The sequence below is a fragment of the Crassostrea angulata genome, chromosome 1 (genome assembly GCF_025612915.1).
Source record: "Crassostrea angulata isolate pt1a10 chromosome 1, ASM2561291v2, whole genome shotgun sequence".
NCBI classification, from domain to species: domain Eukaryota; kingdom Metazoa; phylum Mollusca; class Bivalvia; order Ostreida; family Ostreidae; genus Magallana; species Magallana angulata.
Genome location: NC_069111.1, coordinates 11474159 through 11494635, shown reverse-complemented (window position 1 = coordinate 11494635; position 20477 = coordinate 11474159). Strand labels below are relative to the sequence as shown.

The following is a 20477-nucleotide window of genomic DNA, read 5'->3' as shown; positions in this document are numbered from 1 at the left end:
AGCCGCAGAGCTGTAGCTCTACAGGAAATTCGGGTTGACTGACAGTAGAGCTACACCACTGTTCATGAAAAACTTGTTTATTATTTGCGCAAATATGTTGCGGAAAATTTTTTCAGCGCAATTAATATACATTTTTTGTATGTGTGAAACTGTACTTCTGCGGTCTGTCAACCCGAATTTCTATTAGAGCTACAGTGCTGCAGCTAGAACATTTACAGACATAAATGCGTAACGCCTTTTTCTTGATTAATACTGCATCTGAAAATTATTCTAAACACAGAATAGTGATTGTTTTATCACAGTGAAATCTTATAAATCATTTGGTAGTTCCTTGGATCCGAAGTCGAATTAGCGACTACAGGGGAGTTATTATAGTGAAGGGAAAATCTGCGAAGCGTATCAAATTTTAAACATGTAATAAATATAACAAGGTACTCATTCTAAGCCCAACGTCTTCATTGGTCTGGGTAATACTGTCTAGCAGGTTTATTATTTCTACAAAATTTATTCCTACTTCCTCTATTTTTTTCAACAAGAAAATAGGAAGGGATTAGAAAATGGGTTAATTAAGAGATAGTTTTGGCTTAAACAAGAGATTATATTTTTTTTTCCGCTTGACTCAGAACATGTTTTGACAAAATTGTGACAAGATAATACATTGTATTGGGGGTTTGTGTTTACAAAGTAAGTATTACCAAGAACAGAAAGTACGTGGCATACAGGAAAACTCCGATTTCAATTAGGAAAGAAACCAAAGAACTTTAGATGATATGAGTTGAATTTGGCCCCATAATTCGCCATTTTTTAAAGTGTTTGGGGAACTATAAAATGTTGTGCTATTTTTTAGAAGAGTTGACATAAAATATATTTTTCGCCTATTTGTTTGATTTATTTGCACTCACTTGCAGTATGTGACGTCAGAAGTGACGCTATTTCTATAATTTAATCAAAATCAGTCAAAAATTGACATTTTCCCCCATCTTTTAACGAATGGGAAATATAGAGCGCATGCTTGAACAATTTTTGTGTCAGTTATAAGTCTTGGCTAGTTACATCTCTGATTAAAATATTTTGTTTGTTCGAGCATGCGCTCTAAGTTTTCTGAAAGAAAAACTGCTTGAAAACAAGCCGTTTTATGCTAAGATTGCAAAAATGGCGGGAAAAGGTTGTCTTTATGATATCATATTTCTAAATTGTGGGCACTTGAATCAAAATGAACATAATGTAAAAACATCACATAAATATCTGTATAAAGAAAACAAAGAATAACAGTAGAATGATGATGGTCATTTTAGGGGGCCATTTTAGGCCCATATCATATATAGTCCTTTACACACATACTTTTTTAAAACCTAAATTCTTAATAAATCATCATAAAATGAAACATTTTAATGATTATTTTTATCCATTTAACCGTTTGACAGCGTATCCGCATTGCTATAATTCTTTATCTTGCTCTTTGACAACAATTTTTTCATTAAATTGACAACAATTTCTTTATATTGTTTCAAATTAATACACTAGTTATTTTTGGACATCATATAAACAAATAAGGTAAATTGGATTACCAAAACCAATCTTGAAATATCTTAGAAGAATTCTATTCTATTTGATAAATGAATGACAGAAATGACGAAATACTGTAAAAGCTTTCCCAGTATTTAAGAATATGGTTTGCTTACCATTTTTTGCGATGTGTATCGTTACAATGTCTGACTTAGAAAAAAAAAAGAAAATGATGTCTTGTTTTCCTATCATTATAATAACCAAAGTGCGCTAGCTTTATTATCTACTTCCAAAGGTACGCTTGTGATAACATTTAAAACTCGGCGATAACGGCTCATAATCTATTTTTATTTATTAATTATTTTCATTAATCTATTTGCTTGTCCAGTTCATTTGGACGCTTTCCGATTATTTTTCTATCGTGGTGAAAAAATTGCTGAAAACAGTAGTATTCACATATCTCGAGAATTCCTTATTGATTAGATAATCTAGGCATATCTATGAATAATAAACCGATCAGGCATAAATATTTAAAAACTCGTTGCCTTTGTCAGGCTAGCAATTTTATTTTAGTAGGGGGTAAATGATTTTTTATGTAGGCTTTATCACTGAGAAAACATTATGCTACTAGCAACCTCGAGTCTGATTGATATTTGAAAAGAAATGTGTGAACTTGTCAATATTATGTTTTAAATCAGTATTTCCAAGTATATTCTGTTCCTCAATGGTGCCCACGCGAAAATATAGTAACTGTTCATATTTCTTACTGGAGCTTCCATTTACCCTTAATATTAAAAAAACAAACCACTAGCTACCTTTTACTTTTTCTACTGTAAAAATGCAGCGTTTTGGATTATGTTATAAAAATCAAATTACCCAAGCAAAATACTAATGTCAACAAATTAGCAGTAAGCGCAAAATCATTATTTGTTAATAATATCATTATATTTTTCAATAAAATTATGATTATATAAAGTTGTTAGTTAACTTGCACACTCCTTTAAAATCCCATCAAAAAGTGACATGTTTCAAGTATACTACGGTCGAAGATTCGGAAACTGTCGCCATTTCAGCTTATTTGTAAAATCAACTTCGTTAAGAGTCATGAGTTCACACAAGTCTTTATTGATGGCAATATCTGGATGAAATTCGTTCGCCTCTGCCTCAAATACTCTCCTTTTAAATGCAGGATTTCTTTTCTCCTCGTTACAAAAGTCTTCTACAGCTGATCTCAACTGTCGAAAATACGCAACCTCCATGTGAAAGTCCTCTCCCTGTTGCCTCACCTTCTTCCAGAAAACTCTCAGGAAGAAGTTGTACAAACAGTAGTCCAGGAAAGAATGCTGCTTATGTCGATGTCTGTCACGAACGTTTATCTTTGGAACGTATTTCAAGGGGTTCTTGCTTACATAGAGCACGTCTCGCAGATTCCAATTCAACATTCTTCGGAGAAGTATTATAGATTCGTCGAAATATTCTTTAATTAATACGAGTTTAAACTCAGAATTCAGTTCCTGAAGATATGGCAAAATCTTTCGTTTATCTGTAGTATGTAAGAGTTCTTCAGGCAAACCGAAGTCAACAGACATTCTGTTTCTTGTGTAGGAATCATGTCTTTTTTTAGGTTCGTATTGATTTGGGCTTTCTAGTAGGTATTTCACTGGGTTGATAGAAGGCAGGCGAGCAAGGTAAGGGACGCTCCACCTATATTTGTAGTAATAAACGGACGACACAAATTGATCGAATGGTTCTCGAACAATTCCAATAAATACTGTATCTTTGGGTAGATATTTTGTAAACTGTTCTTTGTCATAGATAACATGGTTACAAAGGAGATCAAATGTCGCATCTTTGTCACTTATAATGTTGTTGACATTAATGCTTTCGTTTTGGCTGATAAGATTTGGACTTCGCGCTGGAAGTAAAAAATTCAAGTTCCTTTCCCATCCAAACCTTTGAATTATACTGGTGACAGTAGAACTTGCAGCTTTATGAACTTTAAGAAATGCCAAGTGCCGAATTTCTTCGCCTCTAAACTGACGTCTGAAAGATGAGTCCGAAAGTACGCTGTGAGCCTGTTGATATTCTGTGGAATTGTCTATCGAAAAGATACTCCAATCTCTGATTATAGTTTGCGTGTTCTGACATTTATTAGTCCAGGGAACAACGATAAATAAAAGCAAGACTACGGTGGTGACAATAATCAGGAATATCCAGCATCTAGGGGAATGAGAAAAAGAGTCGAAAGAAAGTTGTGAAACAGCAAATACTTGTAATGTTAAATGATTTGAAAAGTTAAAATAGAATTCAGAGTACTTTAGCAATAACAAACAAGAATATCCAGCATCTAGGGGAATGAAAAAAAGATGTGAGAAGGAGTGTATGAACGGCAGATAACGTTGTTGAATGCTTTGAATAGTTAAATTATAATTCCGGGTACTTACCGTCGAAACCTGGGTCCTGAAATAAATAGACGGTAGTAGATCGCCATCGCTACACCTCATAAACTGCATTCATATCGTTATGTTGGTCTAACATTATGGACCATATCTTGTATCTTATCTGTTAGTTGATTAAGTAAATAAACGATATAGTAACATAATCGTACCAGGTACAGTGTATGTGTAAATTGGGATATTTGACTGGGTACCTGGTTTTCTTTCTTTAAAGGGGCATGGTCATGATTTTGGTCAAATTCATTTTTCTGTTTTTATTATTTACAATGATTAAGGTATGCATTTCTAATGATCAAATAAAATTTGAGAGTGAGTCGTAGAGTTATAAGCAAGATTCAGCGCTCACAATTTTTTGTCGTGTAAACAAGGCTCGTGCCCTGTTATTGTTTTCATAGGTTCAATATACCAGTAAAAATATTTTTCAAGCTGACACGTCTATTTTCTAATTCATTTTAAGCATAAATAAACAGTTCCTAACGTTTAACACATTCTTTTTAGGTCTAAAACTAGATTTTTCACTTCAACATTCAAAATGTAAACAAAAGCTTTGTTTATATAGCAATGAATTGTTAGCTCTGCAACTCGCTTATATCGCAACGAATGACACTCAAATTTTGGTTGCCTATTAAAAATGCCTTACTGAAGCATTGTAAATATTAAAATCGGTAAAATAATTTTTGACCAAAATCGTGACCATGCCTCTTTAAAACATTAAGTTGATTTTTCTTGAAGCCGGTATATCTATTTACCTGGATGGATCTAGATGGATCCAAAGATAATGAAGAAATTGGGTTTTACGGAATGTCCTTTTAAAAAATCTTAACTGGAATTTCTTCAGACCTATTTAGCACATAAAACAAACGACAATTGTTACAAATTATGGGTGCCATAAGGTGACTTGTATTGCTTATGCAATACTCCCAGAATGTTTGTTCAAAATACCAAGGTCCTGTCAATTGTTTACTTTAAATGCGTAGATCTTGTCAATAGAACGAAGATTAAATATAATTTGATTTTTTCATCAAGAATTTTCTAACAATTAAAATGAAGATGTTAAATTTTTTTAAATTCCGAGTTTGTGCATGTGACGGGTACCCCGGCCACCAACTTGTTTAAGTACCATCGTAAACAAACTATGAATTATTTTTGTAATAGTACTTTGCTCAATTATTTGTTTAGGTTCATATCAATGCAAAATTTCACTAAAATTGGTCACTTAGAAAGAAACATATTTGTGTTGTATCAATAATTTCCGAACAACCCTCGTACACATGAAGACTTTAAGCAACAAACTGCTGCAACAGTTCAAGGTACAATTGTTTTCTAAAAAGATAAGAAATCCATACAAGAGATACTTGTCTTAGTATGATGAAATGCAGATACTTTCAAAAAGATCTTACATGGTGCTAAAACCGCTTACATCTCTATAATTTATTTTGTTTTCTATTAGATTATCTTATGTACTTTTTCGAGGCATTTGTGTTTTTAAAACACTAGACTTTGTGTTTTAACCAAGCATTTTTTTTATGTTTAAAGACTGTCAAACCATTGTGAGAAGATATAAACCAAACTCAGGAAACTGTTTGTATTCAACAAACCAAACCCATTGAACTTGAACTTTTTAAAAACGTTCTCTGTCCTTCATTATAAAAAAAAATTTAAAAAGCCATTTTCTACAAACATGAACAGCGGGTTCTGAATTTGTGGGACATCTAAAAATGAAAGCTAATGCATGTATTTATTCAGACTTGTTAAAAAATTAATATATAAGAAAATAACAAAAGAACACAGAACACTAAGAAAATATTTGCAGAAGTTTTCCCATTTTCCTAACTGTTAAAGGTATATATGCCGTTTTAAATGAAAATTTTAAAAGAAAGAAATGTTTTCATTTTTCCATTAAGCTACAAAAGTTATTAACTTTCTGCAAATTATACAGTTTAAATCAAACGCATTTAAAAGTAGTTAATGTGAATTCAATTTTTATTTGATCGTCCCAGTCAGTAAATGCCCAACTTTAAAATATCTATTAGCACGTGATGTGACAAGCTAATTTTAGAACGTACACAAGAGGTCGACGCGGAAACGTGGTCGGTCCGTTGACAGTTTAATAACGCGTTCGAAGAGAAAAGAAAGAAAGAAACAGTTTGACAGAAAACGTTGTAAATGAAAATCTATATTGAGGACCACTTTGAGCGGTGGACACGAGTTAAAAACTTCGTGTTTAACTATGGGCTTGCCGGTTTCTTGCTATAGACAGGTGAGTCACACAGTGGTGTGTTTTCTTTGTTTATAAAGATACATGTATTTATTCATAAAGGAAAAGAAGCTTGTGTATATGGTACGATATTCCTTGTCTGGATATCATAAAACTTGTATAGCTAAAACTCGAATTCTTAAAATCTATAAATTGTATATGTTTTGAGTCGAGTGGCCCCAGACGGGATAATTTTGAGTTCTATTATGAAAATACATGTTGTCGATGTATGAAAATACTGATAAATTGCAAAAGAGCTCTCATCGATTGTCCTCGACACCGATACACTGCCATCCTCATAAAATGACAATATCTGATTATTTTCTATTTATAGCACATAAACATGTTTATTTGAATTCAAACAAATGCAAACAAACCTGACGTATTACCTCGTTCTACATGCTGCTTTTCTAAATTACTATTCCCGCGCATATGCAAATCCACCTCAAACGTTAATCGTTTATGAATATGCTTAGGGAAAAAATGCCTCTTTTTCATACATTCAGTCATGCTGACAAAATGTTGGTCTGGTTTTCAACATTGCAGAAATGCTATTAAAAACGGGATATATACCTTTAACTTAAATAGCACTGGCGTCGGAAGCAAATTGAAAGTGGGGGGGGGGGGGGGGGCTAGACTAAACCTCAGAAATATTGAGAAAAAAGTAATTCCGAAAATCATGGAAATCCTAATCAGGGGGGAGTCTACCTATACTTCTTTACTTCCAAAAAAAAAAATTAATTACCCAAATTTTTTTTTCCAAAATCATGAAATTCCTAATCCGGGGGGGGGGGGGGAGGGCTAGTATGCTTCTGACTCCAACTTCTCAATCTTTCAAGGTGAATTTAGGAACAATAATCTTTTCTCCGAGAAAAAGTGGGGGGCTGAACCCTCTATCATGCTATGTTTCTAATGGTTAGGTATAACTTTGCATTAAAAGTGGGGGGGGGGGGGGGGGGCTTAGCCCCCCCCTAGCCCCCCCCCCCCCCCCCCCCGGTTCCGACGCCTATGAATAGGAGATAAAATAAGTTAATTGCAGTTTTGAAACTTACAAAAGTGAATCATCATTATTTTCTAATTTTTTCTAAATCTATAATGACTTAAGTTTCAACTATCTATTGATTACAAATGAAATATGACTTTTACGACCCTTGATTTTCTTGATACTTTATTTATCAGGTACATGCACTTTTTATTTAAACTGTTTCAGTTTAATAAATCCTTATTCTATTGTAACCGTTTCTTTACAAATTTTTTTCAAGTTGTATTTCTTACAGTCAGCAAAATACCGATATAGTTATTAACCAGTTCTTTTTAAACACATGTAATATCTGTATATCAGTGCATGATTGTATTATACATCATTACCATTGTACAGCTTATTTACATATTTTTTCTAGACAGATTTCGCATATTATCATACATCAATATTGTATTTCCGCTCCTCTGATAACTAGTATCTACATGTATGCCTTTGATCAGAATAAAGAAAAGAACGTTATTGTGAACAATCATAAGAAACCATCTTTTCATCCAAACAATTTATTCATGCATCTTAAGAGACTGACTGGAAGATACAAGATTTCGACATCTTTGATATTTCCCGTGAAGATTTTTAAATTTTGAATGTACAATTCGTATCTTAGATATACAAAATAAAAGCGAATTAATCCAGCAAAATCATCAGACGCTGTACCTTCTCTCTCTCTCTCTCTCTCTCTCTCTCTCTCTCTCTCTCTCTCTCTCTCTCTCTCTCTCTCTGTGTTTGTTATTGATATATTTTTAAATTTTCTGATGCGCTTCATTTGATCCGATTTATTTTAACAAGTTTGCTTGTCGGCTAATGTGAAGTCTCTACATCAGCTTTTGCCTCCAGTGAGGAAAGCATGACTGCACTAAACGCTTTATTTTCGGTTCTTTTTTGGTCACTATTAACATTTATTCCTCACCTTATTTTACTTCAAGTCATTTATTAATTATATACAAATGTGCATGTAGTTTTTCCAATTTCCATCAGAGATTTATTGGCATAAACTGTGTTTGAACTAATATTCTAATGAGTGGTCTACAATTAGGATAGCGATAGTGTAATTGAACACCTCTCTCTCTCTCTCTCTCTCTCTCTCTCTCTCTCTCAAAACAAAACAAAAAACCATAATATTAAAATATCGGTTGGTATATGTAGCCATTGATGATCGTAATTTATTGGCATAAACTGTGTTGCAATAAAATATCTCGTTGTTTTCTAAATACCCTAACTACTCTTCAAATATCTTGAATTTAGACTTGCCAGCCCGTAGTTGAAGATAAAATTCATAAATACTGGTATGCATGGAAGTGGAACTAATATTCTAATGAGTGGTCTATTAGGATAGCGATAGTGTAATTGAACACCTCTCTCTCTCTCTCTCTCTCAAAACAAAAAACCATAATATCATAATATCTGTTGGTATATGTAGCCATTGATGATCGTAAACCAGTGGCTGATGTCAACAGTTTAAATGTTCGAATAGAATAAACAAGTAGATTTGTCAGTAACGCACAGAACCGATAATCTGGTAGCACTGATATGTTAGCAAAACATTTTTTTACTAATAACATTGCTTTAAACTATGAATACCATCACAATACATTGACGTGTTACCTTTTTTCCTTTTTTAGTTTCTTTTTTGGAAAGGGAGGGGGGGGGGGGGGCTTTTTTTTAAATTTCAGCTGTAACATTTTTGTTTAATACCCCCCCCCCCCCAGAATAATGTTTTTTACACTTTATGACGCTTTTCGTGGTTTTCCTATCCAAAAGCACTAAAAAATCTGACAGGATATTTGACCCCCTGGAAAACTCGGGGATGTGGTGCAGTAGCTCGGTAGTAGTTGACTTTTCAAACATATGACTGATTTCCTGTTAATTTGAATTATGTATCAGACTTTTTTGGGATTACAAAGATTATTGTGAACATAATGAAGATAATCACTAAGGCAAAAAAAAAACTAGTGTTATAATGATGAATTAATCAATAAACACCAATCAGACTGTTTCGATAATACCAAATTTTCTGGAAACTACTTTGTGTCAGAAAGATAAAGATGATGCTGACCTGATTGTCTTTTGCATCGTACTCAAGTCTGTGGGCCTACCCCGAGGGAGATCCCATCAATATGACAAGAACAGAAGCTTTAGTGTATCTCGTAAGCACACTTATATTAGCCTGAAATGTGTTAGACTGCATGTCTCTAGATTCTCTATATACACCGTGAAACTGGTGCCCATTGCGTGTAAACCAGCATATTGGTATTTATCTCAGACTATTATTATTATCAGAATTATTTGTAAATTAACGATATCATTTTATAATTCACTAATAACCATACCGAATAATCATGATCCGTTGTTAAAAACTTTTATAAAGGGATAAATATATATTTTGTCCCCCAAATCTATAGCATATGTTTAATTCATCATATATGTTCTTTCAATATCATTAGTTCCATACGATGTCCCTTAATTTGTCCAAGACTCGTAGTTCTCACGTGCTAACAATATTGATTTACTACAGTATTCTGGAAGTAAGACAAGATTCCATACATCATATTTGTTATTAACTTACAAACAGGCTCTCAAGCACTTAGAAAATTCCTAACAAATGAAATGGTAAAATACGATTTGCAAAAGAAAAGATCTATTCAAATGATTAAAGATAAATTTTTAAAAAGGTACAATTAAAGGTGGATATTCCCGTCATTATGAACATTCTGGTACAACTGTTTTACCCATGACACATATAAAGATTAAAACTTTAGTTATTTGTATTAATATGTACATACTGATTAAAATTAGACATACAGAACCTTACTGTTCGCTTGTATAATTATACATGCACTTATGATACCAAACTGATCGTTTTGAAAACTGTAAACTGTGATACATCGTCGGAGGAAAACAGAAAAGGAAAAATAAATAAAATTTGATTTTAATCAATACCAGTGCATGTACTCATCTTTTAATTTAAAGTCTAGAAGATGCAGCATTGCTGTGTTGTGAATAAAGCAGGCCAGCGCATTTACAAGCGCTTGCTAGGATGAAAAAAACGTGTAGTATTTGGATTAGTTATTGAGTATCTGATGTAAAAGCTTTCTTCAGAATGATATACGAGAACCGAAGAAATATATAGCGCTTGGTGACAGAGGTTGTTTCTGACACCCTAGTCATTAATTATACCCTCTGTATGATCTCGCCACTGCGATCTGTTATCAAGCGATTTCAAAGCCCACAAAATGTATCATCCATATATTTGCAGTCCAGTGATTTGTGTGTGTGAATGACAAATGAAATTATTGAAGTAATGGCTTCACCCTATGTCAGAGAAAATTCTACTCCAATTTGCTGAAAAATTGGAAATCGGAATAACATCATTCATGCCAGAATGATTTGAACCACTGTCAATAGTATAAACTTTTTATGAGAGATTTCTTAATCAACCGATTCCTGAAATCTGAATCTACTTGACAAATCTGTAATGTACAGTAATGGTGTTATCACGCAAATAATTGGTTTATTGTCGCTACACCTGGGCATCCATTTCCGATGGTCAAATCATGTTATTCGAAATAAGAATGTAGTTTTATATTCTAACGATAAGAAATGATCTCTGTCTTAGTCGTATACTGTCATATAATTTGTTGGTTCTCTGGATCGTATATTGATCAGTCGACAGCTCTCAACGTGTTTCAGTAGTGTAGCAATGAGACACGAGGAAAGAACCAGGCGGTTAAGACTTTGATTCCTCTAAATTACAGGTTAGTTCTGTCTAATTTCATTTTCTGTAAACGATACGAGCATTCTTAAATTTTTTTTGTGTTATTGCTAAACTGATTTTCCTAGAAATCGGATTTCTTAATTGTTAAAATTTATATGTTGTTGATTAAGAGAAATCATACTCATGCCATTCTGTATCACAAACTAACCTTTGATTTGTATCAGTATTCAACTAAAACAAATGCTTCTTTATCATTATATTATTATTTTCCATGCTATTCGATGTCAATTCCATTAAATTTGTTTGTTTTTTTATATCAGTTATGAAAATGTGCAAATGAAGCTTAAACATGACTTGTAAGATTTTGTGCTTTCTGTAAACAATGGTGAATGTACAATTTGTCATATTATCATATTCATATCATAAAACAGTATTATGAAAAACACCGCTAGATATTGAATTGGATGTTATTTAACATTTAATGATGTTTGGAAAAAAGAAATCACTCGCAAATGGCCATAACTACTAATTTCATGCACATAATAATGTTTCATTCATCAAACTTCATTAAATCAAGTGTTACTAACCTTTCTGTTGATTTAATTACAAAAAATGATTCTCTTTGCCTACGTAAATAAGTCTTTTTGGTATTTGGTTTTTGGTATTTTAAGCTTGGTACCCTTATCGATCGTTATGTGCCTACACATTATTTTCAGTTGATAGAATATAATTTAGTTCCTACAAATGATCTATTATTATAAAAGAGGTTACATTACAGTTAATCAATGATATATGATTTTTTTCAAAGGCACTTTTATTATTTTTTCACTGTGCGTCAGTTGTGTTATTATAACCTTTGTTCAAACTTCTGGCGTTGAATGAGAGAGTAAAAACTACCAGCCCCTTGTGGTTTTCTCTGTGATTGAATTTTTTCTGTTTTTTTTTCTTTAGTTATTCTTGTTCGTTTTAAACAAGAACACAATTATTGGAGGTAAGATGCAATCCCTTTATCTTGTAACCTTGTTTGTGTACGAATATTAATAATTTAGTATATACATTCACAGAGTTCTTTTCTAAAGAACAAAGTTGTCCCTAAACTGTCAATAGAAATCAATTTGTCCACTTATGTACACTGTAACCTATTCCATGAATTCTAAAACATCCTTCAACTTATCATTGATGCCTTCTTTTGAAAATCATTCAGTACACCTTCTATTTAATCAAACAATAAAATGTTTTTTGTGATTCACACGGGATATGAAAGTAGCAACATTACAAAAAACAAATATATGTATTTTTTTCCTGCAAAAATTGTTACTTCATAGCCCAAATGAATCATTAAAGAAAACATTGTTTATATTTACATCTTTCTTTTAACAAAATTTATGAATTGGTTATAAAGAATAAGTAAAAGTCAAAACTCAATTATTGTTTACGTGCATCAGTACATTAGATAAAAGAAATAGCCTTGTCGTCTTATATTTGGAATTTGAGTCTGGCATCATTATGATTATTTCGTGTAGTCCGTATTTTTCCTTAGGTTTCTGACGGTTTGGACGATTGATACACTTGTGAGAACTGGATCGTGTAGATATCATCCCTGTCAGTTTCTCTAGAGCTATGAATCACAATCGGTTTTCGTTAGAAATAGAGGAAAAATACACGGGAGATGTAAATATTAGAGTATGATGCATACACAACGAATTCTTGATTATCAAACAAATACAAACAAAATATTGATAATCTTTTTAAAATACCTGAAAAGAAGGCTAATATGATATCAATTAAAAAAGTAAGCTTTACTTCTGTGCCATTTGAACAGCAATGGTTCTATAATAAGTAACACAAAGAGAAAGTTTGATGATATCGGCTATATATTAGTAATTACCTTTTTTTCATTAACCACATGTACATTGTAGTTTACATTGATTAAAATTATGTCTGATTTACGACTTCTAGATGATGAAGCTGCAAAGGTAGTTGTTATGATATTAATTAAATAGATTCATATTTCTCTTTTATTCTCATTTTTTCTCTCTCTCCAATTAATTTTTACCAAACGGTTATCGAAAACGTGTCTGGCCTCTCTTTTTTATTTCGAATAATAGCCACCGGTATTTTCTCAATTTCCTGTATTGCTTTTTTCGTATATATTATAAGATATTCATTAACTTTGCCTCATCGAAAGCCAAATACGATAACTAGTGACTACCAATAATAGATTATCATTGTATTTTTTTTGTAGTGACATTTAAGCCAAGTTATTGGTACTAGCTGTGTATGACTAAAATCATCGTCTTCTTCTTAATCCATGGGATCGGCTTATGCTATTGAGTTTTGTATTCCCAGAATCATTTCTCAAATTGTGATTAGTTGTGTTTTGTGTGCTTCTCTGCCTTATTTAGTTAAGTTAAATAAATTGCTTTCATAAAATACAACCAACATGAAATTCGTTTCCCATTTTCTCAGTGCATCTAGTAAACATAGTGGATATGTTGAAATCAAGTTAAATGTAACACAGTTTTCCTGTTTTTGTTTTGTTGTTTGTTTTGGATAGTTTGAGTGGTTGTTTTTTTTAAATAAGTTTTTGACTTGGTTTTGTTTTTTATCTAAGAAAACTTCAAAACATTTCTTTTGTATTACGCTTATCATTTCAAATTCATTGCTGACAGAAGAAACATATTCATTTTGTATGTTATTTAAAGTTGCATTAATTTGTGAACAGTACAATGTTTTATTTAGAACTTTCAATTAAAAAATATTAATTCTGTATTCAGTTTACATACATGTAACATAATGTGTCTCATTTGCTTGTGTCAATGTTGACTGTAACTCCTCCAGAGTGTTGACGACATTTTTTTTATATTGTATCTCACAATATTTTATATGATGTAAACATATATAAAAGTTGTATGTTGTTCTCCAAAGCGAAAGTGCACGCTCTGCAGAGACTCTGAAGCCAACTGGCTTCGCCTTTTGCGTGCCTCGCATATGTTTATACATGTACTTTTGTTAAATGCTGATGAGCTTATTGCTCAAAGCTGAAATAAATAATAATAATTTTTTTATATAAAGGTCAGACAAAATGTAATTATCTTTAGTACCATGTCATTATATCTACATCATGGTTAACTAGGCATTTTTACAAGACAAAAAATATGCTCTGAGAATGGTACAATTCATATCTATTTTTATGAGCGAAATCCTATTATTTTCCCTCAACTATTTTAACAGTAAGGTTTCTTGTATTGATTGAAGTTGCTACTTAAAGGATTATATCTTCTAAATCTTTTGGATTGAGCTTGGAAATTATTCTACTTCACAGAAATTGTTCTTTTGTTTCTTGACTGGTTTGACGGTAGAAATTGACATCTTGTCGACAGTAGAATCGTTCTTAATGTAATCAATTTACACGTTAAAAATTTTCCTCACTGCATTAAAATTTACCTTAATTCTGAAATATCCACCATTTTGATGCTAAATGCAAGTTGAAATATAAAGGTTGCAATAAAACATTTATTTAGCATTTACAACTTTGGTCGTCGGTTGTTAATTGTTTTACAATACGGTTTTTTTTTCAAATTTTGAGACTTTGTTAAATCGATACATTCTCGGCGTGTTCTCTCTAAACGTCCCTTTTATTGGATTCATTTGGTAAAAAATCATGAACACAACAGAATTTTTTTTAATATTCTCTTGTTACAAACAAAAGTTTCAGGAAGTATTACATGCAGATATCTTTTTAAGGTCAAGATCTAGTAAATGATTTCAGACTGTCTTTTTGGTGCTAGAACCATTATGACGTCACAATTCACTTGATGAATCTTTTCCCGTATTTTACGGCTATAAAGGAATTATGTAGAAAATAAATTAATGTTTTGACATTCTATATTTAATCACGGGAAAAGTCATCCCGGTACCTATATTCAATTTGACATCATTTTAAAGATGAGATCAAGAGCTTTTTTAATGCCGTTTTTGGAGCGACTGTAGGCATTCTAGATATATTTCATTAGTCAAATATGGACAAAACTCCTAGATTTGTTTCTTTTATCCTTCATATTTCATAGAAAATAGTTGTATAAAACATGATTTTTCTGTGTATTTACCAAAAATTTTAGCCCAGGTACACCCTATGAAACAAAGATATTGTTATGAAGGATCATTAAAAGAGCTTATTTCTTTAATATCATAAACCTGTTGGCACCTTTCATTAACTATAAATCTTGACCTTAAAGAAAAATACTTCTGTTTATATTTATTCGGATCGGTAATGTTTAGTCCTAAAAGCTATTTCACAATTGGCGCACGAGCAGACACGACAAAATATTCGTACAATATCCGACAAATTTAGATTTAGATCGCCCTCGGTCGCGTCTGAATAGTGTGCATGTCCACTATTATGAAGAGACGCATGCAACGTATGCGAGAGATAGTGCAAAGCATAAACATCCCGATCGCAAAGTGTTGCAAAGTGCTCATGCGTCAATTGTGAAAAGGCCTTTAAGTATCATCAGTGACATGTTTAATCTGGTAGGAACCAGGAACACAATATCGGATACTGTCTCATTCAAGTATCAAAGTGATACTTTTGCATCCTCCTAAGATATGGAAGTTTCAGTTAGATAATTATATCATCACAATTTGCATAGGTAATACATGTACAAATTTCCTTCCATGTGAATTGAAAAAATATACCTAAAAAATATCATTTTTCATAATACAAATGAGGAGTTTCTGATAAACTCAATTTTTTTTAATATCAAATGCTAAATCTGTGTTATTATTTCATTCAGGAATTAAAAGAAAATAATTTATTGTCAACCTAGGTTACCTATATGCAAAAAATAAGCAATTGCTTCTTGTTTACAAACATAACAATTCCAATTCCAATTAGAGTTCAAATATTTAAACTGTATTTTAAATGGCTTTGTTCATAAAAATCCTAATTCGAGCGCCTGTGGGCTATACAAACACACTTATCATTTTTCCACAAGTAGCCGTCCTTATAGTGTTAATTTGATTCACAACAATTTTTACAATTCATAAGGTACCTACCCACCTAAACTTTGTCACAAAATGACTTGTTCATGCATCCTACTCACTCTGTTACTGATATATTCTGGAATAACCGCATTTGCTCACATGCTCTCAATAGCTAGAGTCACATGAACTCCATCTTCTAAGAAAAACTTTATCAGTTTTATTTTTTGGTCTTCGTTTTGTTTTCTGGATTCGCTTTTACTTCTCCTGCCATTTAAATATACAAAATAGATGCAAAGTATTCAAACGAACAGATTGCGGATCCATTTATTCATTTACATTTGCTTAATGATAAAGAAATTGTTATTATTTGAAAACTAGGCAAATTGTGAAATGAAATAACAATATATGTAAGATTTAAATAAAATCTTTTTGATTTGTTCACGATTGCAGCTTTTATGTCTTGAAGTAAACAAAAATCGGAACAAGGATTTTTTTTTGTAAAAAAAAAAAAAATAATAAAAATCGGGGACCGTTAATATTAAATCCCCTAACTAATGTCTTTTTAAGCCTATACGTACGACAGACGTCCACTGTATACAGTGCAGTTGATTACAGCAGCTCATTCTTCGCGATCGTCCAATATTGTTCAAAAGTGTTCTTACTATTCAGTACTAGACAATCTAATCAATTCTTTGAATATTCTTTGTCACGACTCATTTTGTTCCTAAGTAATACTAAATTTAAAAAGAAAAACGTTGATTGTGGGTTATATTTCGTATATTGTATCCAGCCCTCTCCTGTGTGTGTGTGTCCGTAGGTTTTTTTTTTTTAATTTGTATTTTAGAATACCTTAGGTTCGGCGCGTATTGTTTTAGGTTGCCTATCCTTTATGCATTTTTTGTAAACTGTTTTGGAAAGGTCTTTACGGTAGAAAGATTCAATGAAAACAAATGATTCAAGTAATTTTTTTTTTTACAAAAATATTTTTCTTATTAGGTGAATAAAACCAACAAGTCGTATGGATTAATAAGATGGAGTGCCCGAAGACCTGGAATGACTCTCTGTCTATAGTGCTAGTTAGCCTTAACCAGACCTACGAATGTGCTCAGAATGAAATCGAAACCGCTGAGAAATGGACTGCAGAGGTCATCGTACGCGTGGCCTCGGTAATGGCGGTGATGATTTTCACTCTAATTGGAAATTTTCTTTTAATTGCTCTGCTGACATACAAACCATCTCGTCGAAAGAAACGGGTAAACATCTTTATCATCAATTTGGCCGTTGGAGATTTAGCCGTGGCTTTTATTACGATGTCAACGGAAATTGTATTCATAGCCTTTAACGAGTGGGTCCTCGGTCCATTCTTGTGTAAGTTCGCGGTGTATCTTCAGTGTGTTACGCTGTCAAGTGCAACATTTCTGTTGACTGGAATGAGTGTCGATCGCTATCAAGTCATTGTTAAACCAATGCAGTCACTGGCCAAGCGACCCAAAATCTGGACCAAAGTTGTAAGTGCGTGGGTCCTTGCCTTCCTATTTGCTTTACCACAACTCGCCATATTCGTAGAAGAAATACATATTAAGAATGGAAAGTCAGTGAAAATGTGCTGGAGTCACGGCTATACCGCACAATGGCAGCGTAAAGTGTATTTTTTCTTTCTCATGACTTACGTTTTGATTGTTCCGTCAATAGTTATGCTGTATTGTTATTATAAAATTGCTCAAGTGGTCTGGGCTAGAGCAAGCTCCCATCAGCGGTCTCACGACGATTTCGATGGAAAATGTCACGCGAAATCCTCTCCCAGAGTTTCTGTTCGAGTGAGTTTGGTGTCTGCTTCCAAACAGAAAGTAATTAAGATGACCCTTACGGTGATCGTTGGTTTCTTGGTCTGTTTGACTCCGTACTTCATTATATCATTTTTACGGATTTACAGTGATTACAAATTAAAACTCAACGACGCGCTGTCTGTTTCGGAAATAATTTTCATGGTGCATAGTGCTTTAAACCCTGTTTTGTATGGTATTTTTGCACTACGATGGGAACACGTTAAACGACTTCGTTCCAGAATCAAGTACCGCAAATCAATTCGAAATGAGATAGCTAGACAACGCACAGTGGATAAGAGGCGGTTCTACAAGCTTCAATGTGGACTAAAATTTTTTAAGAGGCAAAGCCTGTATCATGACACTAATTTTATTATAGCAAATCACGGTATCCTAGAGGAAAATGAATTGCGAACTCGAGCTACGAACCGGTTTATTAAGTACAGGCTTTCGCTGCCCGACGAGCAGAAAGTTGGTAATAGATTTTCGCGACTCTCTAGTGACGGATGCGAGTCTTTAAGTTCAAGTGTACCGGAACATGATTGTGACAAGGATACATCTTTATAAAGTCACTGAAGTCATTAACAAGTACTATTTAATAGAAAAGTATATCTGTCACACTTTGATATTCGTACAATCCATAATGATTATCAAAACGGATCTAGAACTGTAAGCCTTCTGTCTTACGGATCCAATTGAGGGTCAGCTCAAACTTAGTGATCACAAGTACAGTATTTCTTTCTCAAGCGGTTTTATTAAGCGTGATCGTATAGTTACAACAATTAAAAGCAGCCCAAATCAAGAGTCTAAGAATCTATCTGCTCAACATCATTTTACATGGGTATATAGACGATTTTACATATGATGGACAGTTCTGACTAGTTCGGCCCATTTACGACGATCATGAGTGAACATTTAGTGTTCAAAATTAAGATTAATAGTTTATTCCTAAATAAAGTAACAAAACCGTCAAAACTGCCAATCAAGGAGTCTGGATGCAGGATTTGAGTCTCCGAGTCCTGGGTCTCGGAGTCCCCCACCTAGTATGAGGCATCACTTACTCATAATATGTTCATTTATACATGGCATAAAAGGTTACAAAGGTTAATATATAGAATACACAATACATGACTCAATATAGAGTACCAGAGCTATCGTTGCAGACACAGAATCGCCAAATATGTCACTTGTTGTTAAACTCTCAATTTGGATATTATTATGCCCGTATTATTCGCCTGGTTTTATAACATCATTTAGGAATACTACGCAGTGCTACAAAATTCACAGAGTTCATTCTGTTAATTATCATTAATACTATTCAGTGCGCAGTACCTAGGTACACATTAGTATCATAGTGACCAATATGTAATACTAGCAATTCAAGGTCATAGCATGGCTCTCTGTTTACAGAACTAATAATTTAATTAATGATGAATGAGCGCTGTAAAACTATAATGTTTAAATGTACTTATTGATTTGTTACATATATATCTTTGCCGAAACGAATTTGATAGAAGAAAATGAATAGCTTCAACAAGATATCAAGACAACACGTGCACAACATATTGATCATTACACGATAGTATAAAACGTGCACAACATATTGATCATTACACGATAGTATAAAACGTGCACATCATAGTGATCATTACACGATAGTATGATAGTTTCACTAATAGTACTTTATTTTTTTTTTCGATGATTGTCATACGATACGATATACACAATTTAGTTGTTTTACGAATTTTTACGACAAATTTCAGGTCAATACGGTGTTTCAATTCCTTTATCTTCTTGCGTAGCGTTGAACATTATTATACAGAACACTTTTTTGCTATTTAAACGAATAGCGATTTGAAGGATGAAAAATCACCATTTTGAGGAATAAAGATATTAGAGTTGCTCTTATTAGACAATTTAATTTTTTAAGCCACTCATTACTAATTACGACTTTAAGATAAATCAAAGAGATGATAATCCAATTTATATAATGACTGATACCGTAAGCCATACAGAAATGAATGATATTTGTGAAAATATCTTTTGCAAAATAATATGCAATTAACGCCCGTAAGAAAAATTCATCTGGTTGCATAGAAATCGTGATGCATGGTCATCTATAAGTTAATAAATGAGAAATATCCAGGAAAAAATCTAATAAACCAGCTGCGACAAAATTATCGAATGAAAATGAATTATGGCTTTGCTTCATAGCATGCGCGTATACTAATGGACTTCAGAAAAATATATATATGGTTTTTTCCCATACGCACAGCAGAAAACAAAAAAACCCCCCGAAAATCAAGCAATAAAACCTGCATGTTCCATTAAACAAGCAATAACTAGAACTTGTTTTCATTCTAGTAGATAAATAACCATGGAAAATCAAGGTACTAACATTACCTGAGTTGGTTGAATGAAGAATGATGGCTGGAATTTGCGTTTTATTTAACGGGAAATGTTTAGTGAAACTGTGTGTACTCATTATAGAATCGTTTCATAGTTTAAAAAAATAAATGTTTCAGATGTATTTGACTTATCAGCGTGAACCATATGCACCATTATATGAAATCTTCTGTATTTACGTGTAAGCTACATTACATTAACGAGAACTTTCAATACCATGTTTTTATCGAGTAACTTACATGCTAATCCTTTATTAATAAACTTGCCAGGAACACTCTCGTTCGTTTTA

At 32.8% G+C, this 20477-nt stretch overlaps 2 protein-coding genes across 2 annotated transcripts; one reads left to right on the top strand and one right to left on the bottom strand.

Annotated features, from left to right (window-relative positions):
* Window positions 1-157: 157 nt before the first annotated feature.
* Window positions 158-4070, bottom strand: LOC128177881 (galactose-3-O-sulfotransferase 2-like). The gene is made up of 2 exons (XM_052844819.1): window positions 3951-4070; window positions 158-3726 (listed from the first exon to the last, which is right to left on the bottom strand). The coding sequence occupies exons 1-2, from the start codon at window positions 3995-3997 to the stop codon at window positions 2544-2546; spliced, it is 1230 nt and encodes a 409-aa protein (XP_052700779.1). The 5' UTR covers window positions 3998-4070; the 3' UTR covers window positions 158-2543.
* A 6636-nt stretch (window positions 4071-10706) lies between these two features.
* On the top strand, window positions 10707-20451 carry LOC128155273 (neuropeptide S receptor-like). Its single transcript, XM_052816904.1, has 2 exons — window positions 10707-11013; window positions 16956-20451. The coding sequence occupies exon 2, from the start codon at window positions 16991-16993 to the stop codon at window positions 18347-18349; it is 1359 nt and encodes a 452-aa protein (XP_052672864.1). The 5' UTR covers window positions 10707-11013; window positions 16956-16990; the 3' UTR covers window positions 18350-20451.
* The last annotated feature ends 26 nt before the right edge of the window (window positions 20452-20477 follow it).